Source organism: Salminus brasiliensis, chromosome 5, assembly GCF_030463535.1.
Source record: "Salminus brasiliensis chromosome 5, fSalBra1.hap2, whole genome shotgun sequence".
In the NCBI taxonomy this organism is placed as follows: domain Eukaryota; kingdom Metazoa; phylum Chordata; class Actinopteri; order Characiformes; family Bryconidae; genus Salminus; species Salminus brasiliensis.
Genome location: NC_132882.1, coordinates 38,490,057 through 38,510,042, shown reverse-complemented (window position 1 = coordinate 38,510,042; position 19,986 = coordinate 38,490,057). Strand labels below are relative to the sequence as shown.

At 36.4% G+C, this 19,986-nt stretch overlaps 1 protein-coding gene across 8 annotated transcripts in view; it reads right to left on the bottom strand.

Moving 5' to 3' along the window:
- obscnb (obscurin, cytoskeletal calmodulin and titin-interacting RhoGEF b) overlaps nucleotides 1-19,986 on the bottom strand; it is a 98,352-nt gene that overhangs the window by 24,334 nt on the left and 54,032 nt on the right. For 7 of the 8 annotated variants that reach the window (XM_072680276.1, XM_072680278.1, XM_072680280.1 and 4 more), the window contains 14 exons: nucleotides 12,040-12,315; nucleotides 9,232-9,504; nucleotides 8,411-8,701; nucleotides 7,872-8,141; nucleotides 6,161-7,441; nucleotides 5,613-5,894; nucleotides 4,560-4,641; nucleotides 3,509-3,642; nucleotides 3,071-3,268; nucleotides 2,912-2,950; nucleotides 2,613-2,711; nucleotides 1,123-1,341; nucleotides 811-838; nucleotides 635-678 (listed from right to left, as the gene is read on the bottom strand). In XM_072680276.1, the coding sequence (XP_072536377.1) occupies nucleotides 635-678; nucleotides 811-838; nucleotides 1,123-1,341; nucleotides 2,613-2,711; nucleotides 2,912-2,950; nucleotides 3,071-3,268; nucleotides 3,509-3,642; nucleotides 4,560-4,641; nucleotides 5,613-5,894; nucleotides 6,161-7,441; nucleotides 7,872-8,141; nucleotides 8,411-8,701; nucleotides 9,232-9,504; nucleotides 12,040-12,315 (3,516 nt within the window). The remainder of the gene's footprint in view (nucleotides 1-634; nucleotides 679-810; nucleotides 839-1,122; nucleotides 1,342-2,612; nucleotides 2,712-2,911; nucleotides 2,951-3,070; nucleotides 3,269-3,508; nucleotides 3,643-4,559; nucleotides 4,642-5,612; nucleotides 5,895-6,160; nucleotides 7,442-7,871; nucleotides 8,142-8,410; nucleotides 8,702-9,231; nucleotides 9,505-12,039; nucleotides 12,316-19,986) is intronic. The other variant, XM_072680277.1, reaches the window with a different exon arrangement.

Below are 19,986 nucleotides of genomic sequence, written 5' to 3'. Positions count from 1 at the left end.
ATCCTTTAAGATCCACGGAGGACATTTTTTTGTCCTGGCACCAAAGTGGTAGAAAAGCCCTGGATGTCTGAACGGCGGAGTTGCTTGTCGTCTTTAAACACAGACCGAAGATCCACGTCTTCCAAGGGTACAACGTACAAGAGTGCATTGAGTAATGTGGTATCTATACTGACTTGTATTTAGTAGTATTTAAACTAAGAGGTATATTTTTCGGATCCTAAGGAGAGCTAAGGATGTTTTCCTTAGGAATTAACAGTGAATCACTTTTGCCATAAAAAGACTAGTACTTACTGACTACTTAACTATTAAACAATGTAATTTAACATAACAGATAAATAAATATCTATAAATATATATTTTGGTAGCACTACCAATATTAGTTATTAATATATATCATGTATAAGGAATTATAATGAATGTACAAAGAATTGCAGGCTAATTCTTTTTCCCTATTTTCTTCTTATTATTTATATACAATGAATACCATCTTAATCTGGTCTTTAACCATCTTAATCTGGTCTTTAATCAATTTAAGCCACTTCCGGTCTCAACTGACTTTACTAATAAAAGTCTTGGTCATGACTTGGACTCGGTTCTAGTGATCTTGAACACTGGTAGTAATTGTTTTTCTCACCTTTACTGTCCTCCTTTGGTGGACTAATTGTAATTCCCAAAAATCTAAAATAAGACACAAAAATGAAGTAAGCAAGCTTTCATATGTGCATAATTATACATGAATGTTTCACAAAGGTATTTCAGTCCATTTCTTTTCAGTAATTTTTCCAAAGACTTTGCTGTTCATGAACTTACTCTGGTGTGATGTTGCTCTCTTGGACTGCTGGAAAATATTAAAAAGGTGAAAAAAAATAATAATAATAAAATAAAAAAAAATTAAAATGTATTCAGTATAGGTTCAGAAATAAGATGGGGGTGGGTTGGTAAGTAGGTAGGTAAGTGGTAAGTAAATGTGTAGATATATAGATAGATAGATAAATAGATAAAGTGCCAGGCTAGATAGCGATAGACAGATAGACAGATCTGTAGAATCTGTACATCTGTAGGAGCCATCACAATAATGTGTGACCAAAATGAGCAAATACATACTTTAAAGGAATTTCTTACCATGTTCCACATCCAGACGAGCAGTGTTAAGAGTCTGACCAGCACTATTGGTAGCAATACAGGTATAGGTGCCACTGTGTTCCGTTCCAACATCCATCAAGATTAGGCTGTGCAGGCAGCCTGAGCTGGCGACTTTGTATCCAGGTGTGTCTGCTTTTATCCACAGAACATCCTTCATGGGCTCATCCTTTAGCCAGTTTATGGATGGAGTTGGAGAACCTGTCGAAATGAACATAAGCTAACATATTCATTTAGGCATTAATGAAGAACATTTATGAGGCTTTCTAAAATTAGATCTTCAAACTTTGCAAACTCTGCTATTAACTGCTAATAGCGAGAGCATATGGCAGAAAATGATATTAGATTGTTGCAGATAATTCAGACACTGCATGATATAATATCTTTAAAATTCAATATTGTCTATTTTTTATAAAAAACATCATGCGACATAAGCAAGTGTAACAGACATTACTTAACATAAGTGACAGACTATATTGGGGCAAAATGGTGTAAATCTGATTTTTGGCAGAACCGTTTTTTAACAGGTGTTCAAAGACTGTTTCATGAATTTTCTTAGCTCATGCCTGTAGAGGCATTTTGTCCTTCACATTTTAATATTGACTTAAATCCTTTTAAAATCACAATCCAAACGGGATCTGATATGGAAAGAGTTGAGTATAAGTAATTTGGCATATGGCTATGTTAACAGATTACAGGCAAACGAGAGAAAAACTTGGCTTCCTGTATATAAAATGTGTTTTCCAATGCACACAGGAAAAGGTGATGTGATATACCAACATGTGTCAGCAACTACACTCTAGACTCGAGAAACACACTGGCTAATTTTTATTTTTAAAGCACTTACTGGCCATATGCCATTATATATCACAACAATGCTTATTTAAAATAACATAAACTACCTGACTCGTTCCAGTGATTGGATCATCCTTCAGGTAACAAGAGTGTCTCTAACCACCTCCACACAGCCTTCAGTTTCATTTAATTCTAGTTAATATTCTATAAGATTTTGGTCTGTTTTAGTAGTTCACTTCTCATTTAACCATTTTTCTTTTATTTTTTTACTAATTATTATTTTAGTTACTGCTTAACTATAGTTTCTTGTTTTATGTTTTCACAGTTTTATTGATTTGTTTATTTATTTATTTAAAATATTTACTTTTTAAATTAGACTTTTCTAGATTTTTCATAAATTAGAATTCTACTCTTAGATAACTCTAATAATTTATCTTTTTTCATATTTTTCTTTTTTACTATACACATTTCATGTTTTAATTTTCAATCAATATTTTATGCATCACCTCTGCCACATTGTAAATGAGGGTCACCCTCATTGTGGAGTTCACATGAAGGTTGAACTAAATATAGTACTAGTACAGGTGACAACAACAATAATACTACAAAATGGAACTACAAAAATGTCAGTTATGACAGTAACAGAGTGTTATTAACAAAGAGCATCAATACAGTACCTTCCACCTTGACTGATAATGTGATACTTGCTCCCTGTTTCACTGTCCTGTTGCAAAACCTCTCCAAAAAACGTGGGGGCATTAGAGGTTCTTTTGAGTCTGTGAAGAGGTGAACAGTGTTTTTGAACACAATGACATGAAAAAGATCTAATTAAAAATCAATTTCTATTAAGCATCACAGTTTTCTTACAAATGTTCTATTACTGTTCAAATCGAACGTATACATCCACATAGCCTCTTACAACTCTAAATGTCAATATATAACTTTGTTTACTTTATTTAATCTTTATAGCACATACCTCTAAGTTTTACATAATCAGGCATTTGCTCCCCTGGACCTACAAGTATATATTCACAAAAAAATAGACTATAGTGAAAAATATGACCAATATTTAAATTTCCAAAAGGATCTTATGATTCATGTAATTCACATTCACATTATTATAGTGTGTACTCACCAAGTATGACCATACGTGCAGAAGAGTAGGCAGAGCCTGCTGCATTGCTGATGTAGGTTGAATACTCCCCACTGTCTTCACAGTTTACCTCAACAATCTCCAAACTATACACATCTCTCTCTGATGACACTAAAACTCTGTCTGAGGTCTGCAATGGTGTGCCATCCTTAAACCAATAAACTCTTGGTGCAGGGAATCCTGAAAATCAATTTTAACATATTAGGAGCTACTCACAAGCTAAATTAAACATTCTTCTCACATGGGATAATTAATTTAAATTGCTTCATTTAATGCAAGTTTAATAGTACATGGCAGGCATATCTCAAATAATATATTAATGATACACTTTTTAAAATAAGTTAAATATTTTATTGTTACAACAAGTCAACAGGATATGTTGCCAATTCAAGAGAGCTAGTTGTTTTAAATGCATCTAACCTTTGACCCGAACACTCATCTTGGCACTAGGTGCTCCTGGACTAAGATAGAGGTCATGTAGCTCATCCAACACCTGAGGGAGCTGTTCATCCTCCACCACTGATTCAAAGGCCTCTGTGTCCCTATGTTCAGAACTAGAAAATTGAGCAAAATAAAAAATGTGGGGGTCATTAAAAGTATTATGTGAATGAAATATAGACTTCTTTTAATTTTACAAAATAAAATATAGGTAAAAAATAACATTATAAAATTAATAAATGAATAACAAACAATAAATAAATGAAATTCCACTAGCAGGGATGGACAAAGGTACATGAAACACCACAATGTAGACTTTTGTTAGGATTTTTCTCAGGAACAATTCACCCATTTACTTCCAAATTTGGATGCCTCACAGCAGATATTTTACAATTACTCCAAAATTCAAAACACTTCAGTACTTTGATACAAATTATAAAATGATCAAGTACTGCCCATAACTAGCTACTAGGTATGATTTATTCATGAGCATATGCATTTATTTGTTACAGAAAAACAGAATGTTGGATATGTACTGCAAGTAAATGCACTGAAGCAAGTTATTTTAAAACACTATTATATTTGTCAAACTGGTAGCATATATTTAGTATAGTAAGTATATATAGGCTACACACCAATCTGCCATAACATTTCTTCCCACCTGCCTAATATTGAGTAGGTCCCCCTTGTGCCACCACAACAAATCTGACTATTCGAGGCATAGACACCACAAGACCTCTAAAGGTGTTCTGTGGTATCTGGCACCAAGACATTAGCAGTAGGTACTTTAAATCCTGTGGAGTGGGGACTCTTCATTAATTATTTCGAAAAACTGACTTGCTGTCAAACATATCCACCTCTTAACAGATGTCATTGCAGATGAAGATAATGTTGTCATATTGATTAATAATGTTTTTCATTTCATCTGTCAGTGCTGCTAATGTTATAGCCATGCGGTGAAGTCTGAAACTTCACCGCATGTGCATTCAAGTTATACAAAACATTTGTAGGTGCAAAAACTACTTAATTGTACCTGGAAACATAGCCTTTAGCGCTAACATAGGAAGATGTCTCTGTGGCATCAGCAGCTGTGTCATAGTCTGAGCTACAGGACACTGTAAAAATAAAAATACATCTTAGCATTATTACTGCATTCTCAACATGAAAACATAATGCATTTATACTTAGAATTCAATTGGGGAAAAAAACATGAAATGATTGCATGTTTATCAGTACGATCTTTTAATTAAATTACTAGAATATGGGAGGGGGTGTTATCACGAATGCTGTTGATCATCACAGCACCTTTATCAAATAATACACCTTGCATGTCTATTGCTTTTATACAACAGTTCATAAAATAAATAACTTGGCAGTAAACATATTTAATACTGGAAATTCTTTCCTTACAAAGTGTAAACGAATCTGCAGCAGCTCATAGATAATAAGTAAATAAAACTTTCTCACTCACTTTTTTTTTTTTTTTTAGAAAGCTCATAATCTTAGCGCAATAGTATTTTGTTAGATTCTGGCTGATTTAAGGTTTTTTATTTGCCCTGCTGTCAGAGATAAAAAAAAAAGGTTAGGCGCAATAATGTTTGGAATTAGGTGCAGAACTGCTGTCACACTCATATTCAGAACCTGACCAAAGTGCAATCTTAAAATGTTTATATTTTCTGTATGTATGTAAAGTAAGTAAGAAGTAGAAACATTGCAACGGTGTGGTTGTTTGCTTTGCCAATGGCATTCAGTGGCATGATACAGCTGATGCCATGAAAGAACGCTTGTCAACCAAACAGCGTAGAACACTTCTCAATTAATGAGACTGCGTGGCCAGAACTGTTGTATAATCAAATAGGGACAAATGTATAAAATATTATTCATGGTCACAGTTTGCTACACAGTGCATCAATGCAAACTCATGCATGAATAAGTAGTTGTTAAGATATAACAAGGGTCACTGGTAAAAGAAAGTGGCAATTCAGTGGCAAGAACTCTTAATTAATTAACTACATTTGTAGTTTAGTTTCTGCAGATTCTTTTTTTTTTTTAGTTTAAGGACACTTTCTTTTAACAGTGTACTCACTTTCCACTCTAAGCTCTGCCTTGCTGGAAGCGATGCCACTATCATTCTCAGCCATACAACGGTACACGCCCATGTCCGATGGTTGTACAGCAGTAATAATCAGCTGATGACAGCCCTCTTGGTCTTCATTAATCATATAATGGTCATCTTCTTGCAGCATTTTCCCATCTTTAAACCACCGTATGCTGGGAAAGGGTTTGCCGATGATCACACAGTCAAAGCTCACTGGGTACCCATCAGGGACCTCCTGGCTGTGAAGCTGCGTCAAGAAGACTGGGGCTGCTGCAAGCCCAAAGTGTAGTGGTTACGATATAGAAAGAATAATTGAAAACATGGCCAAACATTCCAAAGCACTACTTGCAAGGTAGCAGTCCAAAGATTTTATGCAAGAGTATGAAGGAAAAAGGACAAAACTGTCACAAAACAATAATTTACTCACACAGAACTAGTTTAAATCTACACACATTACAGCAAATTAAAGACACTTCAATCAGGTCTATCAACACACACAAGAATGGAGAAACAATATGGAAGCATATCTGTCATACCAGGAGCTCCAGTCATAAAAGCAGGTAGGCTTTGATCTTGAGTTGGGGTTTGCGAGCCATCTTGGGTGAAACCCATTTTCATGATGCGCAATTCGACCTTAGGGCCTGCTTCAAGAATAGTGGTTTCCACCGGCACTCCTTGCTGTGTGAACATTTGCTGGAAACGCTGGGATGCAACCTGAGCTTCACTGCGGGTGTTAAAGTTAATATAGATGTAACGGTCATCCTCACGATATGAATGTGGATCAGGCGGCTGCAAGTCACCCTCATCAGCACTGACAAACGGCTCCTCTTCTACATCCGGTGGAAGACGAGTGCGGAGAAGCCTTCGCAATCTCTTGCTTGCCTGTCGTAAGGATTCATCCATCTCACTGCCAGAAGAGCTTTCAGGCTCACTGTCTGCACTATATCCCAGAGTGAGTGGCCGGCGACCAGATGACTCTCTCAATGTTCCAACAGTCACTTTTCCACTGTGAGTTGTAACGCCAAACTTGTTTGTGACTTCACAAGTGTACACCCCAGTATCTTTGGTTGTAGCAGCTGTCACAATTAGAGAGCAAGTGCCATCACTGTAGATGTCAATATGGTAATGCTTGCCATCTACCAGAGGGTCACCATCTTTCAGCCAGCGAACCTTATCTGGCTTACCTTCTGTGACACATTCAAGATGAATTGTCCCATTAGGCTCCCTAGTCTGGTCCTTGAAGACCTCTTTGAATGCAGGTCGCATATCCTTCCTGGCTTTGTAACCCTTGAAGGCTGCCTGGATCTTAATAGCAGCTTCCTGCAATTCTGGTTCACCCTCCTTGCTGATCTCTATGGTCTTGACTCCGGTCTGCTGCACTGATTGCTCAGTCATATGGAAGTGTTCATAAAGCTTATTGGAGGCAGTGGTCTCACAATGACTTTCCATTGTATAGGTAGATTTGCTACTCTTCTTGAGGTACGACACCAGACTTGAAGCCTTGCTAATGGACTCATCTTCAGAGGTGGTATACAGAATTGGTTCTGGTTTGATACTAGAGGTAAGCTCAGTGGGGCTCTCCTTCCCTCTGTTCTGCTCTTTCTCCAGTACTTTACACTGCTGTTCTTGTGTCTTATCTTTACCATCCTCTTCAGGCAGCTCAGAGATTGAGTCCAATGTGGGTTCCCTACTCATTCTCCGCTTCTTAGCGAGAGACTCCCATAAAGCATGCAAATCACCCTCAGAGGCAGACTCCAGGGGTAAGCTTGGCTGGTCACCTTCCTCTGGCTGAAGCTGAGAAATCATTGTGTCCTCCCCTACAAGGGAAACATCAGTCTGACTTGCACACCAGGTCTGACTCCAGTATTATATATTTTTGCTTGTTTACACACAAAACAAAAGTTCATATTTAGTTCATATAAGATGCATAAATGTACATGGTTAGTCATAATCTAAACAATATATAATTTGAAAAGAAAATAAATGACATCCAGTAAAAAGTTAAACCTGAGCCGTACTGAGTAAGCCATGTTGCAAGACAAATTTATGTAATTAGCAATATTAGTCACTGTTAGTCACTGCCAATCCTAATTACATACGTGTCATACACATTTTACATGAGTTAGTTTTTAACAACATTAGGTCACTGAAATGCAAAGCCCTTAGCTGAACATACTTAATGAAGGCCATATTATGAAATGAGTCAGTGTGTAAGTTGTAATGTATATGTCAACCACATTGAGGTACCTTCAAGGTTTACATTGACTGAGGTTTCAGCCTCCTCTGAAGAGACACAGGTATAGACACCCTGATCAGCTGGCTGGAAATCCCTTATAAGCAATACTTGGGATTTACCCAGTTTTACATCTTGGTACTTTGATCCCATTTCAATCTCTCGATTGTCCTTTAGCCATGTAACTGTCTTGCTCTGAGAAGAGAGCTCACATTCCAGACGGACAACCTTACCCTTTTGGAGCTCAGAGGAACTTAATTTTTTGGTTACAGTCACTGGTGCATCTAAAGATAAAAAAAAATAAAAATAACAAAGACAATTGCAGTCCTCCACATTATATGTATAGCATGAATCTGAATGTGCTCAATTATAGTAGCATCTGCCACTCCAAATGTTACAGTTACAGTACAAAATAAGTAATTAGACTACAGGTACACGCTGTAAAAAACATAGGGATTACTTTTTTTTTTTTTTTTTTACAGATTTACATATATCTGTCTGTTCAGCCTAGAACAGCCCATTTACATTGGGGATGACAGGCTATTTCTCTTACCAGTCATAATAGTTTGAGGAAGCTGGACAGGGTCACCAATGCCAGCACGGTTAATAGCCGCCACCCGGAACCTATACCCTGACCCAGGGATAAGGCTATCCACCAGAAACTCAGTATTACACACTGGCTCTGCATGGCAGGGCAACCAGAGTGCACTATCCACCTGTCGCATTTCCACGCGGTACCCAAGGATTGGGCTTCCTCCATCACTGAGAGGTGTAAACCAGGACAGGGTGACTGATGTTGGCCCTTTACTCACCAGTTCTGGATCCTCAGGGGGATCAGGTGCAGCTAAGCCAACAGGAAAGCAAACACAATATATTAACCTAATGCAGCAATAGAATACTAGAACTTTAAGTATGCAAAACAACCACTATTGTGGTATGGTCTGTCAGGATGCAGTCATGTAAAACAGAAAATATCCAATGAGTTACCAGTTTATTAACTTGCAATGCACTTGTACTTGTGCCATTTCGTCAGGGATACCTACCACATATGTGCTTTTTCTATGTTTATACTTCCAAATATACTACTTATACTTTCAGTCTCCCTTTATTTATACCCCATATCAGTGCCAGTATGTTCCCTCATCAAAATATTCTCTGGTTTTAGCCTCCACAGGCTGAAGGGTGGTAGAGAATTGTAAATAGAAACAGATGGGGTACAGTCAGTATTTGCAAACCAACAAAGTGTACTTCTATGGCAGGGATACCTGATAAAATGACCAGTGTGTGCAGGAGGCCTTCAAGGAAAGTGTGCATAATAAACTAGCAACTCAGTGAATTTTGGCTAAGTATATATACTTGTTTGCTTACACCTACCAATAGTAATTAGTTTGGCGACTGAAATGGCATCCTGAGCAGCAAAGGTGATCTCCTGTGGTGACTGAGCATGGGATTTTTTTAGGACCAAGCTGCATGTGCATCCATTAATCTTCATGTCCCAAAGATCATCTGGCTTCAGTTCAGAACCATTAGCATACCAGCTTAAGTCTTTCTCTTGCACTGGCTTATTTAAAACGCATGTAAACTCCACCTGTTCACCAACAATGACTGTCTTATCCTCCAAGGGTTTCACCACTTCCAGTTGCCAACCTGAATTACAAATTAATTGTATTAATACAACCAAAAGTATAAAAACTAAATTAAGACACTGAATAGGTAAGAAATTATTTAAAATAATGACATTTAATTACTTTTACATTTCTTCAGATGCTCCTCTGCATGAAAATCCTATTTTATACTTTATATTATATATTTTGTTTTTAATAAAGACACCTTTCATTTAATTCTGATTAATTTCACAGGCTGTAGTTATCTCTGACAATGTTATGTCTGTGATGGGATAGGGGTTCAGGTACAGGAAGTTGTGTTTAAAGATTCAATGTATTTAGTTAAAATAATGTTAATTTTGTGTCATCACTTTATACTTGCTAAATTTGACCTCATTGTACCCAAATCTAAACTCCATGAGTTATATGTTATCATCCCTTTGCTGGCCTACAATACAACCTCTTTAGCAAAGAGGTTCAAAGACTCTTTCTATCTTATATGCAGAAATTTATTAGAGCCATGGCACTTCAGGATCATCAGCCGATCACCTCAAATCACCAGTTTCCAGTTTCTTTTTTGATAAATAAGTTATAAGAGTCACTGATCATGGTCTAATGTCACTGATGTGTGAAAATATGATTGAATCTGCAAATACAATACAAAATATGGAAACAATATTTGCAAATAGCGTGGCAATAAAATATTTGGTACCCCTTTGGTTAAAGTTTTTAAGTGAGTAAATAAAATTAAATAAAAAAAAACAGTCCACTTTATAAAAACTCATCCAACCTTATCCCAAAAATCCCAACAAGCAGCTGCCTAGCACTCTATTGAAAATAATTAATGCCCACAAAGGCTGTAGAAATGTTTTAGGTGGCTGCTTCCTCAGTTTGTAATGCAATTAAGAAATGGCAGTTACGGGGAACAGTGGTCTGGAAGAAAGATTACTGCTTGTAGGATTGCTAGAAAGGCAAATCAAAACCCCTATCAGACTGCAAAATACTTTTAGGGTGATTTATCAGACTCTAGATTGGTGGTACACCTTTCCTGCATCCACCATTCAGTGTAAGACATTTTAAAGGAACATCAAAACAAGCCTTTAGATATATTTGTGAACTGAAGGTTAAAATATTTTTTGCCACAATTATATTTTTTGCCACAATTTGCCGCAAAGTAATGTTTAGAGAAAAAAGCTGAATTTTAAGAAAACAACACCTCTCCAACTGTGAAGAACAGTGATGGATCGATCATGCACTGGGCTTGTGCCTTTTACAAGGACGAATTTATCAATCAAGACTTAAAAGTCTCCAATTGGCTATAAGAAGTCTTTATAAGCTTTTGCTTCAAACCCATTTTTAAAGTGTAAATTAATAAAATATATCAATACATGAATAAATTATTAAATAAACAAAACAGTGATGTTGCTCAAAGTATATAAAATATATGTATCATCTTTAACTGTACGCCTTTTACTCACTTATCATTCACAGTAACAAACATTTTGATCAGGGGTGACAAATATTTGCTTATCACTTACAATCTACAAACAAACCATCATCCATCTTCATCCACACTGCACAGTATCATTTAATGTAAGAATGCTGACTGTTTATCTGTTATTCCTAGATTAACAGCCAAAAATCTAATGAATTCAGATCTATTATTTGACCAACATTACTAGGATGGCTTTTTTACATCTTCTGAATATTTTGCAATGTACTATTATCATGATGTTTCAGTAGGAACCTCAGTAAACTTCAGATCATGTGTTTAGTTTTGCTTTTGGTAATTACTGTTCCCCTTTAGATAAAGGTTGCAGATCCATGGATTTATGGACATACTTATGGGAATACTGGTAAAATGAGATGCTGGTGTTGTCGTCCCGCTGCTTGCAGCAATCACTAAGGTTTGTTAATGACTGCCCACTTGTCCGGGCTGACTGTCATAGAAGTCTGACCTCTGGTCTCTCTTGCTACCTGCATCAGACCAGCTGCCCACCCTCCAGCTACTGCTATCTGCCTACTGACTATGTTCAAGTTTACATGGGCTCTATGTGTTACCATTTATATTATTACCACCATTAACAATCATTACTATATATAATCATTACTTGTCTTACTATTCATTATTTTATATATATATATATATATATATATATATATATATATATATATATATATATATATATATATAAATATAATAATGAATAGTAAGACAAGTAATGATTATATATATAGTAAGTATATATATATATATATATACACTATATATATATATATATATATATAGTAAAGAGGGGGCCTCCTAAAAACTCTATTTAGGTAATGGTCTAATAAACCACCACCCTACGAATTATGACAATTTTTAAAATATATATATATTATAAATATTCATTAGCGAGCCTTGTTACCACTATTTCTTAGAAAACAAAAATATTTTAAGTAACCATCAAGTACACACTTGTCTGCCTAGTTATCGATAATGCTCAAATGCTCAAAGCTAACTGATCTAAATGATCTAAAAAGAACACATTTCTTTTACCAAACGTTTTTCTACAAAACTGACCATGTGACCAACCTTTGACTGAAAGAAGGGCAGACGTTGATGCGGTGCCAGCATGGAAGGTTACTGTACAGTTATCACCTGCTTGTAACTCCTTCAGCAGCAAAAGATGGCGACGACCACTCTCAAAGGAAACAATTTCAACTTTTGCAGACTCTCTCACAGGTGTTCCATTAATCAACCAACCGCAGTCTTTGGTCTCAGGGTGGGATAGTGAGCACTCAAAAAGTGCCTCTCCACCTTCAATAGTCTCCACATTTTCCAGACCTTGAATGATGTCAATGGGCTTAGCTGTAGGACAGGTATGAGAAACTTGAATAAAACTTGAATGACAGCACAGTGTCAATAAAACATTGTCATTTCAGACATTCAACATTTTGCATTTATTTAAAGTGTTAGCTTTAGATTAAGCTACACAATATGTGTTGTTTTTATAGCACAAAGCAATAGTGTATGAAAGCAAAAGCATAATTAAATTAATATCACTTAAAAATCATGATGCATTTACTGTTGCCATGCCTCAATAGGACCCAAGCTAAGCCCTCGACTTCCACTTTAAATGTCCTAAGAATTTTGCACACCATCCAAAAGATAACTAACATTAATACTGACTCAACCATAAATATGCCATCATTTTGTGACACATGTTGCAACAAGAAAAATAGAAGATGAGCTTCAAACTACTACATTTATATTCATGGATTTTGGCTGTCTCTCTTATGCACAATTAAATCATGTGCACATTTAAAGCATGTACACAAGTAGGAGAATGTAGCCAGATTCACAATACATGATTTTAGCCATGATTTTCAAGTTGGCAATTGTTCCTGAAGATTGCCAGTAACTTTTTATGGAGATCAGCATTTGCTTGGTAATTGCTTGGTCGCTATGTGTAAACTAGCAGATTGTGTAAAACGCAATCTGTAAGTTTGTAGAGTGATTGCCTATGCCTATGTCAAGTCCCCAACAAATGTCCAGAAAGCTTAATATATCTAAATCTTGTAGTGTGAAAATTGTTGTGGAAGTGCAGCTACTAGCTACACCCAATGATAGCCACGAGACACGGGGTGAGGAGTCAGCCAAGGGTGTTTTATCGAACTACTTTCATTATTAAGATGTGTAGTCTGAACCTGACATTAGGAGTTTTGTCCAAAGACCCTTACTGGTGTAGAATGGTGTTGAGCCATAGTTTGCGACAGGGAATTTTCAATAATTCCCAACTATTCCACACTCCTGATGATGTTATAATTGAACATGAGACAGTTCATAGACCACATAAACTACTGCCAACTTGTAGGTGCATGAAGGGAAAAAATGTCACCTAAGACCATTTATGCATACCTACATTCCTGATTATAAAGAAAGAGCTCTTTATCTTAGTAGGGAATTTTTGTTCACGTTAAGTAATACATCAAGTTCAAGGCTCAAATAATATGCATATGTGAGGTTGAGCTGTCGGAACGCTCACCTTGCAACCTTAGTTGTGCCTCAATATAGGTCCCTTCTGTCTCACAGGAGTATGTACCCATGTCTTGTGGGGTTACATGGCTAATGTACAACCGCGCTACATTCCAATCCTGCTCCACTACTACCCTGTGACCGTCGGCTTGCACTGGCTGCCTGTTTCGCTTCCATATGGCTGTGACAGGCCGTGAGTACTGGCAGATGAACTCTGCTGGCTGGTTCTCTGCTACTTTGATGTCTTCCATGGCACTGACCACCTCCACAGTGGAATCTATGAATGGTGGGTGAATTACGAGCAGAGGTAGTTTAAAATACATGCTCAATTAGAAGTCAACACATTTGGCATAAAAATGCCTCTGAGATTTAATTTCCTTAAATCTATCTAGCATTAGAAACATCAGCCATAAAAACTGCAACTTATTACAACTGAGTACATGCATGGAGCAGCCACAGAAATTCACCACTTCATGCTCACTTAAACAAGGGGTTTAGCCGCACTGAAGCTTTGGAAAGTACACAGAGTGAACATTATAAAAAAATAATGTAACAAACACAACATTAAAGCAGCGACATGTTTTCATGGAGCCAAACCTAAATTAAATATGCTACCTTTCAAAAGTGGGCAATATTAATAATTAATCTGTTTTTTTCCAATAATAACATTTACAGTGTATATTGAAATACTAAAAGCAAAACACTAGACAATATTCATGCAATATTTGTACTTATGATTCATCATGCTCTAAATAATGTATAATAATTACAATCTGCCTCAAGAAGTATTTACTTTTTAAATACATTCTGGATTAAATTTTATTATAACTCTGTCATATAGTATTTTAAAATAACATATGGCATCACATATTTTTGTAATTTGCAATTCAGATTAATCTGATGACAGAGAGATTGAAATTTTTTGCAAGGCGATGTATTGGTGACAGTTCATATTTAAACCACTGTTTTGGTATCTCGCACCAATATTTCGCAAGTTAAGGCAATATAAACTGGCTAACAATTAGAAACAATTATTCAAACCTGAACAGATTAGAATTAGACCACAATATTAGATGCAATATATATACTGAAAATAAAAAAATACACTGTTTGTTATTGCAGGTTACACCATGTAATATTGGTGCTGTGCTGAGGATAACTATTAAATACTTAAGACACCTAAACTTGAATCCAAATAATATCTCTTGCTAAGTTAAAATATACGCTAAAATACACAGACAAGTTAACAGTTAAATCTAGTACAGTGACAAAAAATTGCTTGTCTGACACTGAAATGTACATTTTTGTAAGTATTATTTGTAAGTATTATTTTACTTTGTTACAGGGCCAATTACATGGCAGCTTAAAAAATATATAAGAAAATAAATGACTAAGCCATGCTAAGTCCACTACAGACTGCAAAGTGTTTGTCTCATGTAGTTATCTTTGGTAGAGGATTACAGAAATGCCTTGCAGTGCAGTGTCTGGGCCCCCCAAGAGGTACTATGAACCACTACATCATCTACATATGTAACCACATTGGAATAGCTAGTTCATCAGACATACAAAACAACACGATTTAACACTTGTTTTGCCTGTCCCATCTAACACAGACAATATTGAATTAATAGGAGAGACATTCCTTGATTCCCTGATGCTGAACATCAAAGCTGGTGCATCTGGGTACAGCACAGGAAAGAATAGTCCCACACCAATGCTTTATTAGTAATTTGCTGATCACTCATGAGATATGAGATGAGATGGCCAATATTAGTTAGTAAAGATCAGAATTGAATTTTAAATCTAGACAAGCTTAACAGCCTCAGCTCCTTTATCCTTCTCTCACTAACGCACATCATGCACCACCTGAGGTGAACTTATTATTAAAATTATTATTGTACATTGCATGCAAAAGGGCACCTTTACTTAAAATATCTGTTATTGTGAATAGTTGAGTTAGTTAAATTCTACACAAATGACTGCACCTCTGAAGACCTGTCTGTTAAACTGAAGTTTTCAGAAGACACTACAGTCATCAGACTCATCCAGGATGATGAAGAGTGTGGATATCGACAGGAGGTTAAACAGACAGCACTCTGGTGCAGTCAGAACAACCTGGAGCTGAACACGCTCAAGACTGTAGAGAAGAAAGTGGACTTTAGGAAACACCCCCCAGTTCTGCTGCCCCTCACTATCTTCAACAACCCTGTTGTCAGCTGCAAAGACCTTCAGGTTCCTGAGTACCACAATTTCTCATGACCTGAAGTGGGAGCCCAACATCTCCTTCATCCTCAAAAAGGCCCAGCAGAGGATGTACTTTCTGTGTCAGCTGAGGAAGTTAGGTCTGCCTAAGGAGCTGTTGAGCCAGTTCTACACTGCAGTCATTGAATCCATCCCGTGTACATCAAACACTGTCTGGTTTGGAGTAGCCACAAAACAGGACAGGAACAGACTGCAGCGAACAGTAAGGGCAGCTGAAAGAATCATCAGTGCTTCTCTGCCCTCCATTCACAACTTGTACTGCTCAAGAACCATAAAACGGGCAGAGAAAATCCGTACAGACTCCTTGCACCCTGGTCACAACCTCTTCGGCTGCTCCCATCTTGCAGACGCTACAGAACTATGTCCACTAAGGTGGTCAGACACAAAAACAGTTTTTACGCTCAGGCCATCACCTTCATCAACAGCTGATTGTCATCTTCAGCTATAGTCCATGAATACTACTGAAAAACTATTATCACTTTTTCCTACAGTTACTGCATTACTGCACCATTATTCATTTCATGTGTACACTGCTGTGGTTGCACAATATTTAATCTGTATAGTGTTGCAGACTGCTATTCTGTGAATAACACTGTAAAGCACACTGTATAGAAATGTCCTGGTATAGTCTACGTACATTGTATATACTATTGTTCTGTATATTTTGTGTATTGTCTGTAAATTACACGCTGAGTAGCTGTATATTGTTCATACTAGAGAGACACTAACAGTCGGAATAAATTATTCAGATGTAGTTAAATCTGTAAGTGTTCCAAGTGATGCTAACCCAAAATGGATCTTCATCATCATGCCGATTTGTGGATTCTGCTCTACTTAGGGATCTACTGCTTGCCTGTAATGTCAATGGGGCTGTCTATAGAATAATATTGTGCAACAAATATCATGCTACAATTACCAGACTTACATATAAACATATGGAATCGTCAGACTATGTCTTTGGTGATTATGGGAAATGTTCAATACCAGAGAAACAAGTGGGTAAACTTCCGGTAATTGCATAAGTTCAGCTTCTCATAAGACGTTTGGCTGAACCAACATGCTAAAGTAACAAGAAAAACTGGTGGTGTATGTTTCCTATTTGAACAAACAATACTGTAGCTCTTTGAAGGCATTCGTATAGCAGAACTTTTTATCAGTACTGTTCTGTCCTTTTTTAATCCTCCCACTTTTTATAACAAAAATGTTCCAACAACTTTTTTTATAATAGTAAATATATCTGATGTAGCACAGAAACTGAAGTTCATTTAATGCGATTTTATATTAGTGATTTTAAAACATGTCTTCCTTAAAAAGACACTTTCACAAGATTTTATCAATATGTCTCCTGTCCAATCAGATGGATTAAGACATTAGGTATTTGGTATGGGTAAATTAAACTTTTATATCTTGCTTACACATCTTCAGTTAAAGGCTAACTAAAGGCAGACTAAAGACATGATAATTGATTTCACTCAACATGCTCATACACTTAGTCACATTTATGAAGGGTCCAACAGTGGATCCTGTAACACTTGTACCCATTTTTATTCCAATTTGGATCGCCAATTACCCAACCCATACATACTCACCCTTTTACATGCAATGCTCCCAACACTGGGAGGGTGGATAACTGACACACGCTACAAAACCAATGCGCTTTAAGAAAAGCACTGTGTACCCAGCTCTGATTTATTGATCAGCATACTCCAGTACTGACCAACATTGTACTGGAGTGATGAGGGGAGAAAGTGTCATCTACCCACCCTGGAGAGAGTATAGCCAATTGAGCTTTCTCTGAGTCCCAGCAGGTCTGCATGTATTAAAGGTTATTCACACATGTAGTTCAAGTACATCCCTACTATAAACAAGCATCCACTTACTGACCATTCAGTCAACAACATAAACATGTTTAATTGTTAACACAAACGTGTGTTGTACAGTAGTGGATAATCCTCTATACTCGAATACTTCTGGGGAATAATAACCAAAACATCTAATTAATAGATAAGATATAAGATATAGATAATAAGACCCATTGTTCACACTTCAGCAAGCCATGGCAGATCCACGGTGGGTTCAAATTACTTATTTAAATGATTAGAAATGTATATAAAAAGGCATGCACAGGTGAGTTGACATAGAAGATACTCATTCAGGCATTCGTGGAGGATACACAGACCCTTTTGTAGGCATCCCTGAGCACAGTATAAACAAAATGAATATTTCTAAAATAATTGCTATGTACATTTTTTTCCTGGAGCATTTATGCATCATTCACAATACAACATTTTTTGTCTTATTACTGGAATGATGCTTTGCAACAATGACAACTGTAAAAAGAGCTATACAAATAAATTTGATTTGATTTAATAAAATAAGTCAAGAAGAGATGCAGTTTATGAGATGCTCATTCCTATTATGACTTCTTGACAGGTCATTTTCAATTGCTCATAATTTCATACATCAAGTCACAATGTCAAAACAATAGACCCACTTCAGCGGGTGCAAATCAATTTGCATTTTATGTACGCTTTTGGGGTTTCTTGTATACTTTAAGTGATTTCCAAATGCTCCAATAAGTAAACCACATAAGTATATCTCAAAGGACCCTACATGATCTGACACTATAATCCATGAATTTCCTAAAGCTGCACATTTCATATATAAATGTTTCTTTACATTAGATGTTTGTTGTACATTCACTACACGGCCAAACGTTTTGTAACATTGGCTCATTTATTGTGCCATTTGCACATATTTTGCCAATAGCTAAAGCTGGAGGATCATTAGCTGGAGGATGTATATAGTTATATAGTTGAAATCACAATAAAGCCTCTCGGCTTGACTTGAATTGTCTCCCAAACTAAAGGGTATTAAAAAGATTGTGCTTTGTTGGATTGTCCCAGTGGAAGGATTTTGGAGCATTACTGTGAGGATTTGATTGCATTCAGTGACAAAACTTTAGTAAGATCAGGATGTTGGATGTCATCACTCCAACCCAACTCAAAAACTACTGGATACAGTTCCACAGCTCCACAGCGTAAAGGAGCTTTATACCCCTCTAGCCCACACCCAGGATTAGGCATGATGCCAATAGATTTACCTTGATCAGATGTTTAAATCAAGAGGATGGTTGTGACTTCAGTACCCATTCACTGAATGATCCTGCCATTCACATCTGAATGATGTGAATGGCAGGAAATCAAAGAAGCCAAATGGGATTTTTTTCTATGGACCAAAGAATCCAAAAAATTACTTTTTGGTTTAAATGAAAAGAATTGTGATCAGTAAATGCTATGGGAGAATGATCAGAGTCTCGTTGTACATCTATTAAAGTTTACATCAACATGACTTGTTTTGTGTAACACATTTTACATTTCCAACCACTTATAGTTCCATACCTCAGCATGCACAGACAGACATTACTGTTACTGTGAATAACGTAAAAGATGACCAGTTTGTTAAAAGAAAGATGATACATTTCTTAATATTTTAAGATCACCATTTGTTTAAACACATACACAGTTACACCCGGTTTAAAGTTTTAAAAATGTTTTGTTTTATGGCTGTTGGCATATTGTCCCTCATTCTTGCACAGAAGGAACTTTTCTGTTTATGTTCAATTATGTATGTTATAAAATCTGCTTAATCAGCTGTGTTTTTTTTTCACCTATATGGATCTGATAATTACCCTTTTGGTTTAATGTCAAATATGTCAGTGCAAACTCTAAGCGAACCAGACCTAATAGTGACTTTCTGACTTGAGTCCAATTAAGAGAACTGACAAATACAAATCAAGATCAACAGCAATTTATCATTAACTTGTTATTCAGTGTGGAAAAATAAGAGAAATATACATTTTCCTTATAATAATAATAATAATTCAAAATAATAATAATAATAATAATTAAAGTCTTCATGTTTAGGAAATTCATGGACACATATGTTTCAACCTAAACCTATTCTACAATTAGTATTAGGCTCTTATCACAATGCTGCAGGGTGTTAACAAAAGAGCTGCTCTTCCCTCCCCCAAGAAAGCTATCTAGTCTGGTACCTTTTACTAAAAGCTTTGCTGAGGTTGTCAAGCTGCCCGTTTTGAATAAGACAGTGCCGGAGTCATTTGGTGCAAGGTTCTTTAGGGTGAGAGTATATACATTTTCTTCATTCACCCCAATAACACTGAAGGGGCCGTTCTCCAAACGGGTTCCATCCAGCCACCACTGGACTCTCCCTTTGGCA